The following is a 27347-nucleotide window of genomic DNA, read 5'->3' on the forward strand; positions in this document are numbered from 1 at the left end:
GTAACTGCACTGCTCTCCTTTAAGAAGGTGCACTGTGAGCTGCAGGGAAGTGCTCCAGGGATAAAGCATTGACTTCCCTGTCCTGTGTTCTATGTGACCAAGTGGTGGTGGGCTCATTTGTGCAGGTGAGGACACAGAGGCCCAGAGAGGCTGACACACCTGTAATAGCAGATGCACTTCTTGTCTTGAGTCAGACAGGCTGGTGTTCACACTCAGGCTAGGGCTTGTTAGCTGGTGACCCCAGGCAGTTTACTAGCCTTTGCCAGTCTTTGACTTGGTGGTGGCATCCTAATAACCCCGGGATGGTTGTAAGGATGGCTTGAGGTGATGCCAAAGTTGCCCACACCATACATTGTATCCCTCTGTCCTGGAGGCTTCCACCCAAGGACAAAGGTACCAAGGTAGCCTCCTGGTCTGCCTCCTCAGGGCAAGGGTCAGCTGTGTGGTCTTTCAGGCATCCCTGTCCCCTCTGGGAGAGTATTATACCTGGTGATGGGCCTTGATAACCAGGGTAATGTCATGTCATTATCCCCTGTGGCTCAGAGCATCTGTGCCGCCTCAGACCTGTCATCTTTTCTCTTGGGCCCCTTCATGTGAGTTCTCTTGGCTCATAGGGCCTGGTTCCCCTCCATTCCTTGAAACCATAAGAAACAAGCAGGTGGTCAAAGGCCATTTGTAACCCCATGCAGAGCAGAGGTGAGGGCCTTGTAGCTGGATGTCTCTTCATCTCCATCCATGCTTTCCAGGTAGAAAGCCCCTTACTCTACAGGAAGTGAGGCCCAGAGAGTTAGGAAGCTCATGCAAAGTGACACTGTGGTTGTGGCTGATATCAGCATTTCCATCAGGCTTTCCTTCTAGTCGTCTCTCTTCATGCCAAGGACAGAGCCTGCTTGCTGCAGCCCTGGAGCCCATACCCAGGCTGTCCCATGCTTGAGCCCCTCTCTGTCCCCTTTTCTTCTGGGCCAGTCCTGTGTAGTTCCTGATACTGAGTTCAGCTGTCACTCCCTCCTCCAGGAAGCCTTCCTCAGTTCCCCCCTGCTGGAGTGGATGCCCATCCAGCCTTTGCATTTGCCTCACTTCCTTGTCTTTTCCTTTCCTCAGTACTTTCTACATCTGATGAGTTCTCAAAGTTACCCACCACATTGTTAGTGCCAGGGCTGGGGATTTAGCTCAGTGGCGTTGTGCCTGCCTCACAAGTGCAAGGTCCTGAGTTCGATCCCTGGTACCAAAAAAAAAAAAGGAGAATCACATTGTTAGTGTCATCAGGGCAAGGCCAGGCCTGCCTATCTGAGCCCTGCTACCCACTGAGAGCCCTGCTACCCACTGAGGGCCTTGCTCAGAACTTGTCATCCAGGAAGTGCTCAGAAATCATGAATGGACTCACCGGACAGGCTGTCACAAAGCCAGTTTGTAACACTACTGGCCCATATTCCAATGGCCTTGTCACAACTAGGCATAGTTCCTAACACTGTGCGTGATTACCTCACTTCCAATATGTGCCAACCCCACACTATTATTCTCCTCATTTCAGAGTGGAAAAGGAGGCACAGAGCGGTTGAGCGTCTTCCCAAAGGATTGGCAATCCTCAGTAGCTCCACAGTCCCTACTCACGAGTACTAGACTGCACTGCCTCCCATACAACTTCATTTAACCCTCCTGGCAGGAGGGTGGGGGGCATGGTGCTGCGTAGGTCCATTTCCAAAAACAGGAAGATAAGATTCCAAGAGAGCAGACTGGCCCTGCTTCTTGCTGCACCAGACTGCAGTGCAAGGCCTCCCAGAAGCCTCTAGGAGTGGCCTCTCCAGAGGCCATGGAGGCTTAGATCCTGTATCTCCACAGCCTGCACGGACAGCGAGCTTCAGCAGGGACCCAGGCCAGCGTGGACCTCTTCAGATGGGCAGTGTTCCCTTTATCACACACACACATGCAGATACACATGCACATTAAGCTTATTACTCATCCAGTAACTTGTTGTATATAAAAAATAAATGGTTTCTTTGAACTCAGAAAATAGATGGACTAGTTGTTGGTGAAAATCAATAACTATGCTAAGTATTTCAAGCACATAGTGCTTAGAGTTCTACTCTGGGTGGTTTTATAATGAATGGCTTGAATTCTTTTTAATAGAACATAGCCTACATTAGTTTTGAATTATACAGAAAGCTTTTGGTTTGAATCAGTTTGCAAGGAATATTAAATTATTTATTATTTCCATGATGCAAAAGTTAGGCTTTGTACAGTGCAAAGGGCTTGACTTGAGAAAAACAGTCCAAGGTTAAATAAATTTAGACACTATGCCCGAATCTAGACCGAAGCACCATTTTCTTGATTTCTCTCAAGCTCCCACTCAAGCTGTTCCACAGCACTGTCTGGGCTCTACCTACAAAGGTACACGGGCTTGGCGTGCATCAGGGAATGGCTGTGGTCATCTTGAGCGTCTTCTGCAATCCCTGGAGTAATGGGCACATGGGCTTTTGGCAGAGCAAGGGAGCTCTGGCCCAATCCTTCCTGCACTAACAAGAAAAGGATCTGCCCTCCAAATTCGCAGCATCAGCATGACTGTTGGGGAGATTTTCCAGGGCCTGTTTCTAGCAGAAACATCCATACCCTTTCTCTGCCCTGCAGCATCATCCCAAGTTCAAGTCCACATTCAGTGTCTATCTTGCTGGATGGACATCGACTTCCTCTGAGGGTGGGATAGCATCTGCCTTGCTTGTAGCTGGAACCCTAGAGCCCAGCCATGCCTGAGAATCTCTAGGAAGCTTTGTCTTTCGATACTGTCTCCCTTGTCTCTCTCCTCTGTGTCAGTGGCATTGTGAAGGCATGGATTTTTAAAAACATTAAATATGCTGTGTTTTGATCAGTTGCAGACATTACTTTTTTAATGCAGACAGTGTTTTTGCTGCTTTATTTATGTTTCCACATTGCCCCAAAATTTTCTTCCAGTTTTTTACTTTGACAATTTTCAAACCTGCAAAAAAAGTTAAAAAGACAATACAATGAACATCATATACATTTTAGATTCACCAGTTGTTTATGTTTGGCCATATTTATTATCCTTTTCTCTCTTTTTCCCTTTCACCTACTTGCATTTGTATGCATGCACACACACACACACACACTCACACTCATACACAGTCACTTATTTTTTGATGAAGCACTTGACAATGGTTTGCAGAATCATAACACTTTACCCCAATATAATAGCATGAATTTCTTAAGAGCAGCTATATTCTTTTACATAACAAAAATATAATTATCACATCTAAAAATTTAACAGTGATACAATAGTATTACCTAATATATGGTCTATATTCAAATTTTTCCAGCTATCCCCACAATGGCTTCATTGCCATTTATTTGTAGGTGGGGAGAGAGTCAAGGATCCAGGAAAGGAAGGTATATTGTATTTGTTTGTTATCGCATTCTCTTCTCCCTCTCTCTCCCCCTCCTCCTCCTCCTCCTCCTCCTCCTCCTCCCCCTCCTCCCCCTCCTCCCCCCTCTTCTTTTGGAAAGCCCAAAGCAGTTGTTTTATACAAGGTCCCACAGTCTGTGTTTGTTTGATTGTTCCTTTATGATTAGATTCAGGTTACACAGTTAAGGCAGGAACTCTGTATTTTTCTATCCTGTTCATTTTTCTCTCCTGGTGCAGCTACTCAGGAGGCCCATGATGTCAGTTTGAACTATTATTGATGATGCTTGGTTAAGGTGGTATCTGTCAGATTGTGGTAAAGATTCTTTTTCTCCCTCTGTAATGAGGAAATAATCTATGGGGTGGAACTCTGAAGTTGAGTGAATCTGGTCCCCCCCACCATCCGTTTTCTCCCCAGTGGTTTTGCCTGCCTCACTGTCATACTGGGATTGCAGCATAGTCATTTTCTGAATCTTCCTTCTGCACGTGAGTGGGCATTATTCTCTGCAGAGTAGCTTTCCCCTTTTTTGGCCTTTTCTTTCCCTCTTGCTGATCCTTTCTCTTGCCCTTTGCCACAGATTTGAGCACTGAATATTTTCCCTGCCTTTGTCTAGAGTTAGCCATTTCTCCAAGAAGGCTTGATTCTTCCTGGAGGGGCTCTATATTGAGAAACTAACATCTATGTTAGGTGTACTTATTGCTACTGGGGTTTCACTACTCCTAAGGATTTTTCCCTCCAGTGGACTGAGCTTGAAAATATTATTTTTAATATATTTAACAAAAGGGTTAAAACTGACCGTAAAGAGATAATCAGTTGGATACGGGACATTCCACAAGTCACCTGGCCTATATCCTTTAGTACAGCCAATGTCATGGAAAACAAGAACAACCACAAGAAGTCAGGGGACTGATCTAGATGGGAAAAATAACCCAGTCAAATTCAAGGCATGAAGATAGATTGGATCCTGAATTGCAAAAATGGAAAGGACCTTTTTGGGAAATTGAAGAAATTTGAATGTGGACCATGCATTAGATGACACTGAATTATTGTTCATTTTCATAAGTGTGGTAATGACATTGTAATGATACAGGAGAATGTTTTCTTAGGAGATGCATTCTGAACTCTTTAGGGTAAAATGTGATGAGGTCTGTAAGCCAGTTTCAAACACATAGAAACCAGAAATGTATGCATATATGTGCATACAAGTATTGAGTCTGTGTATGCATATGCATATATATAAATCAATATATACATAGAGAGAGAAGCAGATGTGGAAAATGAAAGATATATAGTGCTGTATGTGCTATTCTTTCAGCTTTTAAAAGATTTTAATATTTTCACAATAAAAAGCTGTGAATGTGTGTGCTGCCAGTGAGGCAGGGGAAATGCTGTCCTTGATTGGAAAGTGACAATGTCCAAAAAGTCCCTTTACAGATTTTTCTCTATGTGATATTAGTAACTTGATATACTCTTAGTTTCCTTTGTTTTGTTTTTGGTTTTAAGGAATTGATTAATTTCTTCTGGTTGAATAATTTTATTTTTTCAAATATGTACAACTTTTATATGATCCAGGGGCAAAATATTGCAATACAGCAAGGTACAGAATTGTTGGCTGTCACCCAGGCTCCCTCCATTCTGTTTCATGCCATCCCTAAAGTTGACCATTTTGATTAGTTTTAAATTTATCCTTCCAGTATGTCTTATTGCAAACATGAGTGTGCGCGTACATGTGTGTATGTTCGTCTTTCCTTCTCCTTACACAAAAGGGAGCACATTCTGTACACTGCTCTGCACTTGCATTTTCCTTTGGTTTTCCTGAACATACTTTGTATCACTAAAGGAAGACACTCCTCACTTTTTTCACGGGTGCACAGCACTCCTTTGTGTGGAGGCACCGTAGTGTGTACAGCCAGTTCCCCCATGATGGACATTTGGGCCATTTCCAATCTTTTGGAATAACCTTGGCTGTGTGTCATATTTGTGCCAGTGTAATTCCTAGAAGTGCGATCCCTGGGTCAAAGGGGAACTGCATCTGTAATTTCTCTAGAAAATACATCTTTGTTGGATGATTGAAAAAAGTAATGAATACACTTGATTAAGAAGAGCAGAAAGTAAAAGGCTAATATCTAAATGGGGATATAAAACAATTAGGATAAATAAATCTCTTTGTGAAAGAGCTGGTTTGAAACCCTTCTGGCATTGTTGTGTCTCATCCAGGAATTTTCATTTTCTCGCCTGAAGAAAGAAAAATTTCTCTGTGCTGTGTGAATTAAACATGGAATTACAAAATCATGAATTTTAAAACTGAAATAAAAACCACCTGGTACAATCTCCTTATTGTAACAATAAGGGAACTGAGGCCCAGAAAGGAGAGGAGATGAACAGAAAGATTAAAAAGAATTCAGTTCAATCCAATGGATACTAAATGAAATATGTGCTTTGTAATAAAGCATGATACTTGACTTTAGTTTCCTCTGAGAGTCCAATAAAATCACCCCACAGAAACCCCCCCAAGTTGCTTTACCAATGGCTCCATGGTTTAGATCTCTGAGAGCTTGAGAGATGTCGTGGTGACATCTCCTTCAACAGAACCCTCTCGACATAAATGGGTTTTGTTTCACATCTTTTGTGTGATTCTGGGGCATTCGGGTGTAGTCATGATGATACGTTGGATCAGGTGGATGTTTGACTGGCCATGTGTGTTCTAGCTGGTGATGTGGGTGGTTATATTTGCTGAGGAGAGTCTGACATTACATAATCATGGCATTGGTGGTGTTTCTTTTGATTCTAAGCAGGCAGTATGGAGAAGCAGATCAGTTTAGCCTAGCCCAGCCCAGCCCAACTGAACCTGGGTGTTCCTTCTTTCTGGTTGTCAGTGTGTAAATGAAGAGTCAGACAAGCCCACAAAGGCACATAAATGAGTGGCACCCATGCCATTATTTTCACCTTCTGTGTTAATGCAGAGATAACTCATGGATCACTGTGCTCACTCTTCACTTCCTTAACCCACTTCTCTGAGCAGCCCACAGCTGATACCACGTAGACTCAGGCCTATGTCCCAGACCTGGTTTGGAAAGTTATTTAGGGTGACCAGATAGAAGACAAGACTCCCAGTTAAATTTGAATATAAAGATTTTTTTTAATTACAAGAATGTCCCAAATCTTACAAAATCTGGCAACCCTACTACTCATGCCATTCCAGTTGCTTTTTTTCCTATGCAGTCTATTTCTTCTATCTGAAAAATCCATCTTCTCTTTTTGGTACTCTGGTAGTGCCCATTCCCCAGGGCTCAGATAAAATTCTAGCTTGTTCTATAATTGTTTAAATTTACATGACAACTTAATTTAATTGAAGGTGATAGGGATTTGGACAGAAGGTTTTATTTCTGAGGATCATACATCCTTGTAAACTCTTTAATGACTCTACAACCCCATGTTTTCCAGGCTCCATCATTTGCATATCACTTTCTTGATTTTTGCCAATCCATATACCACTCGTATTATTAACTTGATTGGCCTTTTCCTTTAAATTGACTCATTTTATTTAAATATCATAAATGGAAAATCAGTATCATTTACCAAGAAAATCGCGTAAAAGCAAATGAAGGGAAAACATACCTATTAAGATTAAACTACTAGGTTGGGGTGCAGTGCTCTATGGTCCTACTGCCTCCCTTTCCTATCCTCCCCTCCCTCTTCATCAGGCAGCCCTTAAAAAGCTTGCAGACTAGTCAGTGAAATGGGTCTGGCCACCTGTCCCTGTTTAGTGCCCCACAGCAGGGGAAGGAACAGTTCCGGGGAAGGAACAGTTCCGGGGAACTGAGGGAGAGCACAGAAGGCTCCTTGGAGGGGGTGTCTGTGAGTGAGATTTGATGGATGCATAGGAGCTCCTTGCAGTTAGAAGTGCTGCTGTCCTTTCTCACTTCCGGAATCGAGCTGGGACCAGCACACCTTTCCCCTCACAGATGTGATTTCAACCTATCGATTAATTAGAGGCATCAAATTAACATGAGGAGGCACACTTTCTGCAGCATGGTGATTAAAAGGCAGTTGGCTTCACAGCTGTGATCACACGAGAACACTTTTACCCCTAAAGACATCAGCTGAAAGCAGAGCGCAAAGGAGCTGAGGGAACCAAAGAGGATTCTAATGTAATTTGTTAATTTCCTGCATTTGTCACCTGCACAGCTGTGAGGGGAAAATGGAACATTTTACCAGAAGTTTAAGAGAAAATTAAAGGCATACATCCTAATTGTACACAATTAGACAAGTGATATAATCGTCATTATTTTTGTAATTAACAAGCCATTTAAAAATCACTAGACTAGGACTCAGAAAGCCTGATGAAGAATGATGTCTCTGCCTGGTGGCAGCCACTTCATAGGGAGCAAGTTCTTTCATTCACTGAGGTCTCCCATCTGTGAAATGGACACACTTATTCCACGCTGCCTTCCATAGGAAGGAGGCGGTGTTGAGGGAAAGAGCTTTGGAAGTCAGAGGCCTTACACAATGGTAAGATATACCAGCTAATGCTTCTAGCTTAACTCTTGGACTTGGAAGTCTAGAAGTTGTCATCTGCTGGGAGCCATCATTCACTGAGTGTCTCTGCTATGCCAATCCTCACAACAGTTCTCAGACAGGGGTGTGCCACCTGCGTCATGGAGGAGACTGCATTCCCCAGAGGTGGAATAAGTTGCTTAGTGAGTGGTGGAGGCGGTGTTCAGAACCAGACCGTCCAAGCTGAAACCCAGAATTCTTACCTTTATAACATTCTTCTGGCTCTGCATTGACTTGGCTTTTTGCAGTTTCTCTATTTTCCTCCCATTTTACACTTTTTTTTTTTATACAGAGTCTCGCTATGTAGCTCAGACTGGCCTTAAACTCACTATGTAGCCCAGGCTGGCCTTGAACTCACAGTGATCCTCCTGCCTCAGGCTCCCAAATGCTGGCATTACAGGCATGAGCCACCATGCCTGGCTTTTCCTCCTATTTTAACTAAAAAACTTTTTTTGAAGAAGTTATATTTGTTTTCCAATCATCTTTACATGAAATAATGATAGAAACATTGAAGGAGGGTGTAAAAAGGTAATTTAAAAAATTTTAAAAGTCACAGAATGCCACACACCAAAACAATTGTATCTTAAATAGCAAACAATTGTATCTTAGAAAGTAAGAATTAAATTACTTTATAATTTACCGTTTATAAATAAATAAAAGCTGTTTCTTAAACCAGGTGACAGGGAGTTGGATATTGGCTTTATTATTATTCTTTAAAGTGGACAAATATATTTCATATACTTCTGTGTATAGTTTCTATCTGACAGTAAAGGTTTTCAGAGGAGTTTAAGAAAAATGTCTCTTAAAAATAACATATGCATGTAATTTTTGTTTCATATCATTGAACTGAATCATCTCAGAGAATCCAGAGCATAATAAGCTACCAATGCAGTATAATTCTTTCTTTTAAGTACATCTCATCTTTCTTTATCCCTTTTAAATTGCGCCCTTATATTATACTGGTGTTTCCCTAAGATGCAGCTTGGTTTGTTAGAGAGAGAACTGGATTCTAGGAACAAAAGTCCCAAAGCCCAGCCTTGCCCCTTGCTAACATGTGACCTTGAACGAGTCAGTTAACCTCTCTGAGCTTAGGTTTCTTTATCCAGAAAACAAGAGTTATAAGGTCTATTTTATCTACATTCTAAGTTTTTGTGAAGATCAAAATTAGACACAAATAAATGTACTTTGGAAATTAAATCAGAGAGAAGCTTAGCAGTCTGTGGAATGGATGAGGACTTGGAAAGCTAGTTTCCCTGCTCGGCCAGTTGCTTGCTGTGTGACCACATGTAAATGACTTACCCTCTCTGAGCCTCAGACTCCTCATTTGAAAAATGCAGATCATAACAGTGACTGCTTTTTAGGGTTGTCTTTAGGGTGAGAAAGTGAATGGTAAGCCCTTTGGGCAATGCTTGCTTCATGATCTGTGCTCACTGTTTGATAACTTTGAGGAGTCAAAAGATCTAAGCTTAGATCGTAACTTTGCCTCTCCTTAGCTGTGGGGCCCCAGGCAAGTCACTGTACCTCGCTAAGCCTTGGTTTCTCCAAAAGAAAACAAAAATAACAAAGCCTTTTCTCTACTTCCCTTGTAAACTGTTGCAAGTCCCTGTAAGAATATGGCCCTAAGGTGGGTCACAAAGGCCAGGCTGCTGGGTGCTTCTGAGTGTTAAAAAAACCTCAATCTCATCAGCAGGAAATAGTAATGAGAGTCCCACTTAAGGTTCCAGCCCAGGCGTCCTCAAGCTCACAATATGCAAAACCTTCCAGCAAGTCCATGTGCAATGCTCCAGGAGGCCTTTTGTTGGAGCAGGGCTTCAAGAGGAACTCACCCAAGCCCCAGGCATTCATTTCGCTCTTTAACTCAGGAAAGGCTTTGGAGCCACTTCCTATCACATTAATCTCAAGGGCATCTATGTTGTGTCCAAACAGTTTTTCGCCAGGACTTGGGCCTAGTGGCGACCTGGCTATAGCCCTAAAGTGGCCCTGAGTTCCCAACACACACGGCCCGGTGCCTTTGTATACATCCTGGCACTGGCCACAAAAAGTGTTTTGTCAGAAGCTTCCTGAGAAAGTTGCGTTCCATTCAGCTCAGCTGAAAGGGACCCGAGATGACAAATACCTCCCTCATTTAATTACAGGCACAGTCAGCAAACCCATGGAAAAAGATTAAACCCAGTGGAGAAAAGAGCAAGTTTCAATCATTCTCTCACCCCCCTGAATCTGGCCTAAGTTTCTTACCTAGCACTTAGCAACTGTGGCCACCCCTGTTTGTGCTGTCTTCCTGAAAAATGGTTTATTTCTACAGAGAAGTTCATTTCGATGCCCTAAACCAGGTACAGAATGAATTACATTTAGGCAAGAATTCATCAATGTTTGGAATTTAATAAAAATTGTGAAACTGGGAGATGTATTTACATTTTTCATCTAGTTTTATATCGGCAAAGAGAGGTGAGGCACACAGCAATTGTCTGAATAAATCAGATTTTAGAAAAATACCCACCCACTCAATATAAACAAACTCCTTAATCATTTTCTTCCGTTGTTGGAGAGAGAAACATCCTTTTTGTGGTTGCAGGGAAGCTTTGTAATCTTTAGTCCAACCCATCATTTCAGAAATGAGGTGAAGGGAAAACAATTTGCCCTTGTTTTCTCCTAACAGGGACAAGGTGAAATTCAGGTCTCTCAGCTCCTTAAGTGGCCTTGAAGTTGCCAGATCTTTTTACTTTTCTCCACTTTCAGGGGCTCACTGTTAAAGCAACTCAGGACCCTAATCTCTCATAAAAAATTTATGGCAAGCCAGAGCGTCCCCTCAGGAGGTAGAGCCTGATATCTGTCTTCCCATCCCACCCTGCTGGTTAAGTGTGTAACCCTGGAATCTTCCAGGACCATCCATGCCCACCACAGAAACATGCTGTGTGAGGGACCCCTGGAAGCCTGAGAATAAGTTGCCTCCTCCCTGTTCTACCAAGTTTCAGAGGAAGGAGCAAACCTTACATTACTGTCCCATACTGTCTCTTGGGGCTAAGGGGTCCAGGCTGGACTAAAGTAAGGGAACAGGATAACATCGATGTATTAGTCCTACATCTAGGAAGATGTACATAGTTTATGTCACTTTTCTGGGCCATTGTTTCATCAGCTGTAAAATGGATAATTGCTGCCTTATGTAATCTATCTGAAAGTATTGATGACCATGTCAGACCTATATTCATGAAAACTCTCTGGCCAGTTGATTGGCCAGTTAGATGATTGGTTCATTTCTCCATCCATCCATTCATTAATCCACCCACTGCTGAACAAGTTGCTCTCAGGCATATTAGAGAATAGATTTGCCTGTGTGTGTGTGTGTGTGTGTGTGTGTGTGTGTGTGTGTGTGTGTGTGTGTGTGTGTGTGTGTGTAGGATGAGAGGATAAAAGTCCAGTGTCCCCTTCCCCTCAAAAAGACTGCATAGGATCCCTCAGTGCTAGTAGAATCCACAAAACCAGACCTAATGGTGAGTACAGTGGATTTTGAGTACTGCAGAGCTTGGGAGTCTATACACAGTTCTTTCATGTCTGGACATCACTCCACCAAAGCAGGCAAGATAGAGCGTACAAAACAATCTTAATTCTATACATAAGAGGAGGTTAAATGACTTGTCTGAGGTTGCACAGTTAGCAGAAGGCAGAGCTGAGGTCCAAACCCAAGGTTTTAGAGGTTCAGGGGTCTGAATAGTCCTCCATCTCTGCTCCCCTTTGCTGGGGTATCTCTGGGGTTTGGGTTGAGGGGACTGTGTCCTTTCTCAGGGGCTGCAGTTGTGCAGATGAAGACAGTATGGCCTTACCATATAGATTTCATGCCTCCACTGATAAGTTTCATCATCTTGGGCAAGTTTTTTTTTCCCCTCTTATTGTGGTAAAATATGTGTAGCATAAAATTCACCATATTAACTAAAGTGAAAAATTAAGTGTCACTGAGCACATTAACAGTGTTGTCCAACCAGTGCTACTATCCAGTGCCAGAACATTTTCATCACCCCAAAAGGAAATCTCATATCTATTAAGTAGTCCCTCCTCAGTCCCTGGCAATGGTTTTCTTTCTTGGGCAGGCTCTTAACTCTAGGTCTCACTTTTTCAATCAGTAAGATAAAGATAATAACAGCACCCACCTCACTGAGTTGTTGAAAGGAGTAGGTGGGATAACTGAGAAGCCCTGGACCCAAAAGCACTAGAATGTCAGGGCAGCTAGAGCCTGTATGTTTATGGCTCTGATGGGGGCTTCTGCAAAGGACCATCTTGGCTGGGTAAGACAAAAGACAAAGCAGCTTCACCTTGACTACATCCGCTCAGGTTACATAATTCTCTGTGAACTAGATAGTTGACTCTGAGGTTCACAGGAACTTTGTCACTGCTCAGTCCAAGGATAATGCAAAGGAACCCATTGGGCCCTGTGGTCTGGTTATGATTGGGTAGTTCTTGGACACTGTCACCATCAGAAGTACCCATGCTGGTTTCTGGATAGAGGTGAAAGAAGGGAATATGACTTCAGAAGTTTGTATGGGCCTGCTGTGCTCAAGGGCCCCTGGGCATCTGCTCCAGACAAAATGAACTCCATCTTGGTCCAGGTACTGCCTGGTTGCAGAATGAGGCAAGGAAAAGCATGGGCTCTGGGTACGACTGAGTGCCCACACGTAGCCAGGGTGGGAGGAGATGGGCGATCTCATGGAGCAGCCCCCCAGGCATGGCAGGTGGTACTGCCCATTAGCAGTTTGAGGGTACATATCATGAACCTTCAAAACCATCATACTAACCTGTGTTTAATGGGCATCAAAATAATGCAAAGCAGAGTGTCAGGCCCTGCTATGTAACTCGTTAATTAATTCAGACTAAATTTATTTGCAATTTTTGTAATATTCTGACAGGACTAACCTGAACTCTGTCTTTGCAATATTTAAGAATATAAGGCTACTAAATAAATAAATGAGGGGAGTTGGCTAGTAGTACCCAGTGAAACACTTTCTATCTTTCCTTTAAGACTGTCAAGACATAGAAAAGAAAACACACACAAACATACAAAAAAACAAGGTACTGCAAGACCAGCTGATGTTCTAGTTGTCTGGAAACCACTAATTATGAAGTAGATGTTTCCGGATTGAGAAACAATCCTCCTGATACTTCAAACCTTACATCATAAATAATAATTGTCCTAAAAGGCAAACATTTTTCTCTCTCCCCACAAACTGAATTAGAGACCCAGTACCTACCCTTATTAGAAATTTGGACAATTATGTCTCTAACTCACAACTGCCAATCTCTGAGGCAACAAAATTCCTTTTTTCCTCTTCATTTTCATATATCTTTCTAAATTAAGAATTTCAAGTCTCTAGAAAAAAAGCTGGTTAGGGAAAAGAGAAGAGGACACCAGAAGTACACTGCATTCTGGGAAGTGAGGTTTTGTGGGCAGGAAGGAGGAAAACTAGCAGCAATGCATGATGGGAATTTAGTGTACCACATTGATCCAAAGTGTTAGAAAACCAGGCATTGAGGTTAAAAAATGGTATCACCTTGGTAATGTAGACCAGTATAAGGTGAAAGCCTAGGAGATATCAAAAACTGTTCCAATATATATCCTGTGGTTTTCTAAGAAATATTCCCAGTTACAATATAAATAGATAGAAAACAGGGCTAAGAACCGTCCACATGTTGTGTCTTTTGATAAGCCAAGTCTGAAAAGATTTGCCTTGCTTTTGAAGATAAGTACATTAAAAACACCTTTGAAAAAGAACTTCAAAAATGACCAAAGGAGCACAATACCCAGAAGAAGCAGGAGAAGAGTCAATTTCTGAAAATGATCTATTGTAGGATAAAGAAGAGAACTTTAGAAAGATATTTGGCATCCTCCGTCATACACACAGCCTCACAAATAGCCTGAAATAAGAGGATGGGGAAAAAGGGATATCATAAAAAATTTTATGATCATAAAAAATTAGTAAGAAACTAAAATTGTCAATAACAATAAAAATACTTTAGAGTCAATGAGGCTGCTGCAAAGCAAGTCAGGTCACTCAGAACAAAGCACCTGGGTGGCTAACATGGTACACATAGCTGCTCAACTGCATCACAGTCCAAGAGCTGCAGTGGGAATGTCGTGCTGCTCTATCTCTGAAGGCTAACAAAAATTAGAATTCAGATAATGCCAAATATTGACCAAGATGTGAAGAAATGAGAATGCTTTATAGCTAGGGCTGTGGGTGATATGGGCACTTTACTAGAAAATAGTGAGAGTTAATATGCACATTCTCTAAGGTAAAATCTACAGAATGAAATAGGATGCTTTTCTAGAATGAAGAGAACAAGGACCGAGATAAAATAATGAAAGAAAATATGACACATGTGGATTTGAAGAATAAAGAGACAGCATTTAGATAATCAAGTGTTCCAGTGGAAAATAATAAAAATACCATATTTTGTACAAATGTAGTTATGTCATACACTAAAATATCACATAGACATGTGTAACAAACATTATATTAAATATATATAATATAGTATGTTTATAAAATAGAAATATATTTTATAATTATATGCTTATAAAATATAGAAAATATTTACAAATATATTTATGTTTTATAGCTATATATTTCTGAGTTAGAAAGCTTCAGTATATATAATGAAGCGCTTCTGGTGTATCAGATAAAATCAAGAGCACCACACCCAGATCTATCCTGGCATTTTTTCTCAATTTCAAGAACAAAAAAATCCTTCAGGCATCCAAGTAGCAAAAACCAGGTATCTACAAATGAACAATGGTCAAGGTAGCCTTAGATTTCTTCTCTGCATCACTTTGTAGCATCAAAGAGAAGTGAGAATTTTATACCTAGCCAAGTTTCACCATGTGTCAGAGCAATAGTAGGCATACTCAGCAAGAGTTCAAGCCTTTACTTTTTCAGAATATAAGAAGCTGCTCTATCAGGCTTGACCTGAAGCAAGATAAATACATATAGCCAGAGCAGAAAAGAGTAGTTGTGAAGTTGAGTACCAAAGAGCAAAAAGGAAACAAAAATGAAGCATAAGAAGAGAGTAAGGTGGTCCATAAGATGATAAATGAAAGACCAACTATTTATTAAAACATTAAAGATACATATCTAAAATTCTATCCCTGTGCTCTTTTTTCAAGAAATATATAATTTAAATAATCTTAATAGAGTAGAAGCAACAAGAAGATCAAAACTATGGCAGGCAAACACAAGCAGAAATAAAAGAAGAGCTGCAGTATTAGTAACAAGCAAGATAAAATGTAAAACAAAACAGTAAAATTACAAAGAGATTTATTTTACCTTGATAAATGGTTCAGTCTTAATTCACTCAATGACTATCTATAAGTACCTACTATTTGCACTACACATTACTGAAAAATAAGGCAAAATTGTTTTCGTTTTTTTTTTTGAGACAGGGTCTCACCACGTAGGCCAGGCTGGCCTTGAACTCACAGTGATCCTCTTGCCTCAGCATGCACCACCATGCCTGGCTGAGGTGTAATTGTGATGAATATTTATGCCTCAAACATAAAGTAAAAAAATACAAAACAAAATCTGTTATACCACACAAAGAAATGGTCAGAGACAATAGAAAAAAAACTTAAAGCTCTCAGCCTTTGATAGATCAACTCAACCAAAATATGAAGCATATGGTTCATATAATTAGCTTGATTATATCCATTATGCATAAGTAGTTTAATAGAGAATTCTATAACCTATAACTAGGATTGCGTCTTTTTTTCCAGCCACAACAGAACTTTTACAAAAGTTGCTTGTGTAAAAGGCCACAAAGAAAATCTCAATAAATTCCCAAAGCAGTCATTGTACATAGGGCAAATTCTGAAAACAATGGAATAAAACTAGATATAAAAGCTATAAGTTAAAATTTAAAATACTCTCTGCAATAAATCCTTGGGAAGGAATTAACTGGAGGACTCAGTCACAGTCTGTTCAGAAACTAATTTGGTCATGTGAAATGAGGCAGGGAGCCCAGAAGCGTGGGTCTTCAAGTTAGGGTGCCAACCCTAGCAGCCCTGGTATTGCTGGATGCTGGGGGAGAAAGGGCTAGGGCACACAGAAGTAGCTGAGCAGCCATTAGTTGGAGAAAGAGCACTGAGGGTAAGAGTTCCTTAGACTTCCACCTATTATTGTTTATGGTGGACAACTGCATTTCACCCCATTTCTAGGCTGTAGTCTGTTTGTTCAAAGCCAGGGAGTTGATCTGCATCACAGGTTTTCAGCCTTCCCTGGGCGTCACACTCACCTGGAAAGTTTTTAAATAATACTGCTGCTTGGGCATAGAGCCCAGAGGTTCTGATTTAGTTGGTTTGGAGTGGGACCAAGTCATCAAATTTTTAAGAATCTGTCCAAGTGATTCTACGGTGTGGGCAAAATAGAGAACCCCAAAGCCAGATGATTTCTCAGATTCCCCTCAGTTCTGAAGTTCAGCAGTGCTATGATGCACCCACACTCTGCCCATGGAAGGAAAGTTTTAGGAGGCTAAAGCCAGAGATACAGTAATGCACAGCAGTCTAATCAAAGTGTGCATTATCTCAAATGGTGCAGAAAATATCAGCGCCAGTTAATATTTTGCACCCAACATGATTTAGACCTGGGGCATATATTGTACTCCAAGCCCATTGTAAACACAATGGGCCATTTATTCACTGAACAGTAACCACTGTAATTACCTACAGGGCAAACATATGAAGTTGTTCAAGCAACAATTAATTGTGGACCTGGAACTAATGGGACAATAACGGTAAAGTATCAACCAGAGTGTGATTCAGAAATCACATCAGAAAACCAATATTTTCCAAATTGTATTAGATAAGCATTTTGGGGGATGGGTATACATAATGTCTAAGGTCCTCAAACAGCTGCACTCAGATTTTTCTGATTGTTGCCTCTCACACTGGTGAGCGGAGGAGGCTTGTAATGTGGTTTTAATCTTGAAAGAAGAATCACAGACCCTAGCCTTGAGAGCTGCTATTTCTCAAATGCCCTACAGGACCTAAATCTCACCGGCAGGCAGGTATTCAGACCTTGTTTGGATGGTAAGAACCTCTTTGTGAATCTGATGGAAGCCATAGATTTTTCAGAGAAATGGATATGTCTGTATCCACCTACACACCCACACAAACTTTTCCCTACAGGTTTTTTTTGAGGGGGGGGCGGTTCACAGATATCTCTGTTCACACTAGGTTGTGTTCTGGCCTTCATTTGCATAGCTCCAAACACAGCAATCTCACTACTTCTAATGGCAGACCTCCCATTGCTGGACAACTCTGAAGGTTCTTCCATCCATCCAGCTGGAATTTTTCTCACTGTAGTAGATTCTTCCCCTTGGTCTTTATTCAACCCAGTATCTTTTTAACAGCCAATTTGCCATTAGCCCTTACCCGTCTTGGATGTCCTGTCTCTGTGGGGATCTTAGAAATTGCCTTTTCTAGGTGCTCTAGCTCTAGGTAATGGCTGATGGGCTGTTTGTTCCAAGATCAGTTCCAATAGATCAGACCTGTGGGGGCTGCTGAGTGGACACAGGAAATCCAGGGGCCCTAGGGAGTGGCTGTCTGCCCTCTGATCCAGACCAGGGGAAAGGACAAGTGTCTCCTGCCAACCTTCCCAGGGTCTTGGGGTAAGTGCTTCTGAGGCAGTAGAAGCAGCCTCAGGGTGCTGGGGTGTGGTTTCCCTGGGTGCTGAAACTGGACTAGGATGTATCATATCTAGAGCTGCTGCTGAGACAAATGAGGGTTCAGGAGGAGGCTAAAGGCAGCAAAGACTGCTTCATTGAGCCATGCCCTTCTCCATCAAAGACATAAATAAAAGGAGAGGAGAGAAAGAGGGAAGGAAGAAGAGAGAAAAGAGCAGATTAGAACAAACCACTGAGGAATTTTTTCACAAGCTCAGAGTAGGAAAGGCCTTTTAAAATTATTGTATATTTGCAGTACATCGTAGTTACGTTTATATTGGGGGTTAGTATATGGATTAGCATATCTTGATCCTTTTCAATCCCTTTAACCCCCTTTCTTACCCTCCCCCATCTCTCTCCCCATCTCTACACGTCTGCATTTTTGTTTTCTACCATCTCTCCTTTAAGTCTTCCTCCCTCCCTCCCTCCCTTCTCTTTCTTTTTTTCTTTTTGTTTTAGATTTCTCATATAGGAAAAACCATACATAATTTAACTTACTGTCTCTGATTTATTTCATTTAACATTATGGTCTCAGATTCTATCCATTTTCCTGTTAATAGCATGATCTCATTCTTTTTATGGCTGAATAGTATTCCATTGTATATAAAGTATATAAACCACTTTTGTTTTATTTTGTTTTGTTTGTTTTTTGAGACAGGGTCTTGCTATGTATAGGCTGGCCCTGAACTCACTATGTAGTCCATCCTCCTGCCTCAGCTTCCGGAGTGCTGGGATTACAGCCATGCACCGCCACACCCAGCTTATACCACATTTTCTTTATCCATTCTTTTTTTTGGTACCGGGGATCAAACTCAAGATCTTTTGCTTGTGAGGCAGGAGTGGTGCCACTGAGCTAAATACCCAGCCCCTTTATCCATTCTCTCCTGATGGGCATCTAGGCTGTTTCCCGAGCTTAGCTGTTGTGAGTCATGCTACTATAAACATGGGTGTGCAGGTGTTTTATTATCATATGTCTTTAACTCTTAGGAAAGACCTTTCTAAATATGATACAAAACCTGAAGACGTAAAAGAAAAAAATTGACAGATTTAACCACATTAAAAAAAACCTTTCATATGGTAAGAGGCGCTTTAAACAACTTCAAAAGAAAAATGACAAAAATTAGCAACTTATACTATGAAGAATTAACTTTTCTATAAACAAATAAGAAAAACTAAGAGTCAAATTGGAAAATGGGCAAAGGATGAGAACAGTTTCCAGAAAGGAACTACAAATTGCTCTTAAACCTAGGAAGGGAGACTCGGGATCACTCACAGTAAGATAAATGCAAATGAGAACTGCAGTGAGCTGCCATTTCTCACCATCACATTACAAAGATCAAAAAGGTTGTTAACTAGTGTGGATGCGGCTGAGGGAAAGGAGAACAGAGATCCAAAGAAATGTCAGGGAAGTGGTGACATTTAAGCTGGGCCTAGTAGGACAGGATAATTAAAAATCCAATTTAACAACTTACTGGCACTTAAAAAAAAAGAAGTAATAAAGGGAAAGATGGACAGATTTGACTACGGGGTGTAAATTAAAATATACACACACAAACAGCAAAGGCAAACAAACAGATATTTACAGCAAATAAGAGCCTGAGTTTGAGTGCTATACATATAATAAGTCTTCATGGAATTCAACCAAAAGGAATTAGCACACCACTCAAAAAACAAGGAATGAAAAAGCGATTCCCAAAATAGCGCATACTCATTGTTAACAACTGCATAAAAACGTCAGCATTATGTGTAACCATGAATGTGACATGATCCACTTTTTAATATGGTATTCATCATAAAATGAGATTAAAAATGTTTTATTTTCTGTTGATGAGAATGTGGTGAAATTGGTCATCCAGTTATACCTGGCTAGCAGATATGCAAACTGATAAAATACTTCTTTGGAAATAAGCAGAAAGTCTTTAAAGGCTTGTATCCTGTCTTTATCTGGGAAATTTTACACCACAAACTCTATCTTATGGAAATATCCTGAAATACAGGAAAAAATGCTGTGCACAAAGATGCCCGAATAATAGCACGATAAGGATGACAAATAATGACAAATTAGAAACAATCTAGATGCTTCCAAATTAAAAATGATTCAGTACACTGTAGCATGTTCATATGCTGGAATATTATGCAGCTATTAAAATATTTACAAGGAGTTTCTGACAGCATGAATGATCTCGAGAAACTTCAATAAAAGGCAAAATCACAAATCCACAAAAGACTAGAAGGAAATAGACAACATTCATGGTGGTTCTTTGGGGAAGAGTAAATCACTGGTTAATTTTTTACGTTTCTCTTAATTTTGCACCTTTAGACCTTCTCAATTATGTATTACTCTTACAGGTAAAGGCTTCAAAAATTTCTTTCCCCATGTGTCTGTGCTGTTAGGAAGGCCGCTGGGGATCCCAGTTAAAAATGGTTTCTCTTTTGTATTTTTCAGCTTTCCTTTGCTGCAACCACACCCGTTCTAGCAGATAAGAAAAAATATCCCTATTTCTTCCGAACGGTGCCCTCAGACAACGCAGTGAACCCGGCCATCCTGAAGTTGCTGAAGCACTACCACTGGCGGCGCGTGGGTACGCTCACGCAGGACGTACAGCGCTTCTCCGAGGTAAGTGGCGCCACCTGGCTGCAGGGCACCAGGTCCCCGCTGGGCGGTGAACCCATGGAGCCGGATGTGAGCAGGGCCTAGCAGTTTGACCAGTGGCAAAAGACAGCTGATGGCCCATGAATATGTGCACGGCGCTGACAGAAGCCCCCATCCTGGACTGCAGGGGAATGGGTCCTCCCTTCTCCTTCTGGGTCTCATTCCTGCAAGGTCCATGGGCTTGTCCCTATTGCTGATGATGTAGTCACTGTCTAAAATTATGTACGCCATTGACAGATTTTCTTCTGGGAGAAGAGTTTGGGGAAGAGCTGGCTTGGAACCACAGTTTCCAGGTCACCTTGGATTGGTTGGCTTTTTGGTTTTTGTTTTGTTTCGAACAATGGCTTACAGTCACACAAATACATGATGACTTGTTTTGTTTTGTTTTGGAAAAAGAAAAATTTAAAACTTACAGTAAGAAAGTACAATTTATTGCTTTGTACCAACTCCCCATCCTACTTTTCTCTCTCCAATTTTCCTGTTTTCAATTCGGCATTCATATTTCTAGAACTTTTTAGGTATGTATGTTTAAACCCGAATGACTTCATACTGTATATATTTTACTTTTTTATTTGCTTTGCAACCAATCTTGGAGACCTTGGTTGGCGTCATGTTTGTTTTCTTTTTGGTCCCAGGGATCAAACTCAGGACCTTGCACTTGCTAGGCAGGTGCCTTCACCACTGAGCTGCATCCCCTGCCGGGTTGACTTCATGTTTTAATGGGGCACATTGGTCATTCAGATGAGTACATGGAAGCTTAGCCCACTAGACTCCAGAAGTTTTTATAGCCCTCTGAGATTGCAGCCAACACCTTCAGGCCTAGGTGTGTATCTTAGCCATAGGTTTTTAGAAGTTGGCATTACTGGACCATTTAAAAATTTGAGAGGAACTGACTTCCAAGAGGGCTGTTCTACTTTTGAGTTCCACCAATGGCCCTTGAAAATTCCCACTTCCATGCAGCCTTACTAACAGGGATAGTAACAAATGTTTAAAAAGTTATCTCCCATATATGAGTGCAAAGTGGTCTCTTTTTTTCTCATTTGTTTTAGACTTTGCTTTCCCTTCCCATGATCCTTGGGGCCTCCAAAAAAAGCAAGACAGCCTAGGTGTGCTGAGCAGCCCAGGGGCCTCCACCTGTTAGGTGTGGAGAATTTCCAGGTATGAGTCAGGTGTCCAGGCAGACCTTGGCTGGGAAGTAGGGGAAAAAGACACTCACCCTCCTGCCAGCCCAGGAAGGGCAAAAAGGCCGGGCAGGTTGTGACAGAGGTGGGGCAGAGTGTACTGCAAATCACCAGCCCTGGTTTCCATCTCAACTCTGCACTTATGTTCCTGGGGCTCTTGTCTTCCATGAGTAGTAGAAGCCACTCCACACCTTGGCTCTTTGACCTTGGAGAAGCCACTTTGCTTCTTTGAGCTGCAGTTTCTTCCCCCTGGCAGTGAAATAGGGACAATAACTCCTCCCTGGGGGGCTTTTGTCCATTGAGAATGGATTTGAAAGAGCTTTATAAACTGTAAAGTTCATGCATAGACTGGGATGTTTTTGGAGGCGCTTGGAGAGCGGAAATGTTTGGCCCCAGCTGTAGGTGGTGAGCAAGCAAGGCAAGCCCTCCTCCACTCCCACTTTTCTGCTTCTTGGCCCCCAGAAAAAAGCCCAGGGGACTTGGCCTCCTGTGGGAATAACTCACTGCCAAACCCTGAAGAGGTTTTTTTCTCTGGCAGACTGGCCTTTACAGAGCAGTGACAAATATTCTAAAATGAGCATGAAACAGGTTGATGATGGCCCTGATCCCATGAACACTTCACCTTGCAGCAATTTGTGCTGCCTGCTTCTTTCTAAAAGCATCTTTGGCTGTCAGCACCTTAGACAGCCCCCCCACCCCCCATCTCCTGATTTGTAGAAGGCCTAGAGACGTGAAGAGAGACAGCTCATGGTTTCATAGCACTTCTGAAGTTATGAAATATGGTTCCTGGAAAAGTCAGCACCAAATTCCCAGTTCAGACTTCCCATCACTTTCTTTCCATCCAAAACTTCCCAGCAACATATAGGGGTTACCTGAATATAGCCTCAGAGCTTTGAAATTCCCACCAGGCTTCATCTAAAGAGGGTAAATTATCCTTGATGTTAGTTCAGTGATTCTTCAACTCCCAAACACCCTCACAGCCAGCAGCCCTGTAAGAAAGAGTAATGGTTCCCATCTTGCAAGTGAGGAAACTGAGTCTTGGAGAGGGCTGGTGGCTTCTCTCCCCAGGAGATGTGTTGGTAGAGTCCAGCCCGACCCTCCAGGCTGCTGGTCAGCGTTTTGTCTACCACTTGTCATTGCTTGAATCAGGCATTACACTTAGTTTAGGTACCACATCTCTGTCCCTTGCACAGCTGTGCTGGGATTCTCTCTCTGCTGGGGTCTCAGGGCATCTCTGTGGGAATCCTCTTTCCCCAAGGACAGGATGTTGCTCAGTGGTATTGCTGGCAAGGACCCGTCCTAAGTTAAATCCCTCAGCCCAGCTGACTCCTCTCTGTGCCCAAGGGCTCTGCCTTCCCTCTCCTGATGTCTGGCCTGCATCCCTGGAGTGCAGCCCCTGGAAATGTGCCAGGGGCTAACAGCTTTCCGTGAGTGCAAAGGAAACTGAATTCCTTTTATGAAACTGGTCGATCAACAGTGTCAAGCACTTCTGTTCCAAATGGGTGCAGTAGAAGGAATGTCAAATGAAAGCAATCCTGAAGTTGGAGGGGCAAGGAAGGACCTTAATCCCATGGAGCTTATTGCAGTGGTGTTGCAACTTGAAAGTAGAGGGCTGAGGGCATCCCAGCTTTGGGATCAGCTGCTCCCATAGGCAACAATCTCTTAGATTCAAGGCTAGTCCCTGATGGCCCAGAGGCTGCTCTGGACTTGGATCAGATGAGCTGACCTTTAGACCCAGCTTTGCCAAGCATGTGACCTCCGGCAGTTCACTTCACCCTGCTGAATCTTGGATGTATCGGACGTAGAACTCTTTGTAGGACAACCATGGCTGAAAAGATTGCCCTTGCTGCAGCCAGACCCTCTCCGGATCAAAGATTTAATGAAATGGAAGGGAGGACAGGGTAGCAGACAGGGTGATCTCTGAGGCCAGCTTTGCCTGGCAAAGGCTGCATGACCCTAGGTGTCCACCTTGCAGAGGTCCAGTTCTCTTTTCTGTAAATGGGGTTATGTCCCCCTATATCACAAGCACTATGAGATGGGAGCTTTGGGTGAGGAAAATATGGTAAATGAAAGACTTCTGCAGACTAGGTGCTCATTCAGTGGCCACTCACTACGTTAGAAATTCATGGCACCAACTCTGGAAATGCATATCCATTCACTCAGAAAATAATGTGGCCTCCTGTGTTTCACACTGTATTGATAGACACTTTGCTATGGAGGACCAGAGATGAATGGACAGGGCCTCAGGTTAGTATACTCCCAAGCTTCCTGCACTACATTCTCAACTCTGGCTGCTCACTGGAATCACCAGAGAAATTTTGGGTTTTTTTCAAAAAATCCAAAATAAAATTTAAATTCTCTAAGTTGGATTTTTCCTTTTCCTTTTTTTCACTTTTAATAACTTTATTGAGAAATAATTTACATAGCATACGTTTCATAATACATTGTTAATGTACAGTTCAGTTATTTTTAACAAATTTTCATGGATGTGCAGCCATCACCTCAGTCCTGTTCCAGAACATTCCCGTCACTCCAAAAGCTCCCTTGGTCCACAGTCAGTCCCATCCTCCACTGCCAGGTGTGTATGTTCTCTATAAGAGTCTTGTCTTCCCCGGAAACTTCATATAAATGGAATGATATAACCTGCAGTCTTTAGTGCCTGGCTTCATGACAGTGTGTTTCCATATATGTACTACTAGTAGTACTCCTCTGGATAGAACAACTTTTGGACTCACACAAAAAGCTTTAAAAATCCTGATGTCCACGCCACATCCCAGAACAATTACATTACCCGGCCTCTGTGTTAGGCCTCTCCAAGCTCTAGGGTGATTTCTAGCCTTGAGAATAACTGCCCTGATGATCGACTCAGTCGTTCAGAGTGGGAGATATACCCTCTTGTGGTGGGCACCTTTGGGCTCAGAGCAGTTGCCTCTCCTTGGTGGCTTGACTGTCCTTGGCAGGCCTGGGATTGTGACAGAACAGAGAGGGCGGAGAAAGGACTTACTTGTTCCAGGGCTGGGGCTCCAACAGTTGGAACACAAAGGTGGGGGTGCTGGTGAAGAGTCAGGGTAGCTGAGTGGGGGGGGTCCTTGGGGTCTGGGATGGGAAGCAGTGGGCAGGCAGGTAGCCTGTGGGAAGACTGAGTGTAGGGGTGAACTGGAAGGACAGAAGGGTGTGGTCAGAGCTGGAGGATGTAGAGACTGAGAGCCCTGGCTGGAGTCAGGGCTAAACTAGGGGAAGGTAAAGGTCATTGAAATTAGAGCCAAGGAAACACAAGGCCCGAGCACCTTGTGATGTCCACAGGGGCTCTGCAGGCCCGGATGGAGGCAGGGCAGTGGGTGAGGATGGAGGTATGGAAGATCAGCAGAGAACAAGGGGGTTGGGGCCCCAGTTCCAGGTCTTATACCTACCAAATCATCCTCACCAAGTAATTCACTTCATTTTTAACTCTAGGATGCAACTAACCTTCAAGATTTCTTTAGACAAATCGCTTGCTCTCTTTGAGTGTGTTTCTCCTTCTGTAAGATAAGGGAGTTGGGTCAATTGGCCTATAAGACCCCTAGCTCAAAAAGATTTTTTGACTCTAGGATGAAGCTTACTGAGGTCTGGCCATTGACCCTGATCCTGCAATTTTCAGGGTTATGGTTGTGAGAATTACTTAATCTCTTTGTGTCTCTGTTTTATTCCAGATTTTTAAGACTATTTTTTTTGGAGCAGTTATAGGTTCACAGAAAAGTCGGGCAGAGGGGACAGAGATTTCCTGTGTACTCCCACCCCCACATATGCACAGCCTCTGTCATTATCCACATCCCTCACCAGACTGGCACATTAGTTACAACTGATGAACCTACATTGACAACATAATCACCCCGAGTCCAAAGGTTACTTTAGGGATCACAATTGCTGGTGCACGTTCTGTGAGTTTGGGCAAATATATAATGACATGTATCTACAATTATAATATCACACAGAATATTTTAACTGCCCTAAAAATCCTGTCACTTTACTATTTTCCATAATTTTGCCTTTTTCATGTCTTGCAGTTGGAATCATGCAGAGTGCAGGCTTTTCAGATTGGCGGCTTTTATTTAATGAATATACATTTAACTCCTCCATATCTTTCCTTGGCTACATAGCTCATTTTTTAGTGCTGCATAATATTCCATTGGATGTACCGTAATTTTTTTTTTTTGTACCTGATTACCTACTGAAGAACATCTTGGTTCCAAGTTTTGGCAATTCGGAATGCTGTAAATATCTGTATGCAGGTTTTGGTATGAACATAAGTTTTTAGCTCCTTTGGGTAAATACAAAGGAACTTTGTTGCTAAATCATATGGCCAGTATATGTTTAGTTTTGTAAGAAACTGTCACACTGTGATCCAAAATGGCTGGCCATTTTGTATTCCCACCAGCAATTACTCTAAACCCTGCCACATTTGTTGTTGTCAGTGTTCTGGGTTTAGCTACTCTAATGTAGCAGTATGTCACTGTCATTTTAATTTGCATTTTCCTGATGACATAGGATGTGAGGTATCTTCTCATATGCTTATTTTCAACCTTATTTTTTGGTGCATGGGCATAATCATGGTACCTACTACCTCTCAGGGCTGTTGTGAGGATCAGTTGTATAAGAACACTTAAAGAACTAAGAAAAGAACTTGGCTCATCAAAAGCACTAGGTGAGGAGCAGCAGTCATTTTTGTCATCATCTAGAATCTGGTTTCTCTGCCAGTGACTGCCCCCATTCAGGAGGCCCCTATGTGGCAGGATTTCTGTGCCCAACCAAAGTGCCACTCCCCACCTTCCTCCTCCCTCCATACAGGCTCCAAGACTTCTTACCTCCTGGCAGGTCCTCAGTGATCTGGAGGCTTATGGGGCTGACCTTTCCTTACCAGAGACTTCCCTCAAGTGGCAGGACCCACCAAGGCCCTTGATCTGCTACGGACAGAAGGGTGGCTATCTGTGGAGCTTCCTCTTCAAAGCACCTGCCCTTTCAGGCCCTCCAGGACCCACCTGGACTCATAGAATCTTTCCCACTTGCCAAGTAGCCATTTGCCCCACCACAGGGGTCTCTGGTGAACTGCTCTAGAGTTGCTGCTTCCAGAGCATGAGCCTGGAAGAGTCCCTTGCAGTGGAAGGCAGGGAGACCCCATGATGTGTGGAAGCCAGGGAATCACCCTCTGAGCAACAGCCAGCCCCCTACTGTGGCTCAAGAGACCCTTCATGATCTCTGAAGGCCACCTTCTCTGTCTCACCTCTGGTCACTTCCCTTCTGCCCCGTTGGTCCAGCCACACCTCCATGCCTGCTTCTCTCTGCAGGAACATCCTCTCCACCTGGTTACCCCTCCTCCAGCAGGATCAAGGGAGCTGCCTTGCCTCTGTGCTCACTCCCTGGTGCCTGCTCTTAGCGACATCCAGCGTAAGACACCACTTGCTTTCTCATCTTTCCCCCATCACCAGTGCTGGTCTGTTTCCCTTCCCCATGCAGGCTGCCTGGGGCATGAATGTGCAATTAGGGTTGGTCCATGTGTTTTAGTAAAGGATTTTTCTGTCTCTTAGGTCAGATTCTTAGGGGCAGATCCAGTGATCTTCTCTTTGTTGGACTGAGTCTCCACCTGTGATGGTGAGATGAGCATAGGAGGCGCAGAACATCCCGACCCTGCCATCTGCCCTCATGGTCTGTCTGGACTGGGTCCTTGCCCAAGTCACCAGGGCCATAGGAAAGAAGGGAGTAGCCCACAGCGCCAGGGTGTGAGACTAGTGCTGTTGTCATTTCTTAACTTGATATTTTTTTGGACGTGACATTGTTTGTTGGTGGGGGTTCTCCTAGAACTCTCAG

The 27347-nt window shown here is 42.7% G+C and overlaps 1 protein-coding gene across 2 annotated transcripts in view; it reads left to right on the forward strand.

Annotated features, from left to right (window-relative positions):
* Nucleotides 1-27347, forward strand: part of Gabbr2 (gamma-aminobutyric acid type B receptor subunit 2) — a 367556-nt gene that overhangs the window by 126448 nt on the left and 213761 nt on the right. For both annotated transcript variants that reach the window (XM_087183622.1, XM_004864946.4), the window contains exon 3: nt 20119-20289. In XM_087183622.1, the coding sequence (XP_087039748.1) occupies nt 20119-20289 (171 nt within the window). The remainder of the gene's footprint in view (nt 1-20118; nt 20290-27347) is intronic.

This window comes from Heterocephalus glaber, unplaced genomic scaffold, assembly GCF_053883595.1.
Source record: "Heterocephalus glaber isolate CG9 unplaced genomic scaffold, H.glaber_assembly_v1.0 deba00001481, whole genome shotgun sequence".
In the NCBI taxonomy this organism is placed as follows: domain Eukaryota; kingdom Metazoa; phylum Chordata; class Mammalia; order Rodentia; family Bathyergidae; genus Heterocephalus; species Heterocephalus glaber.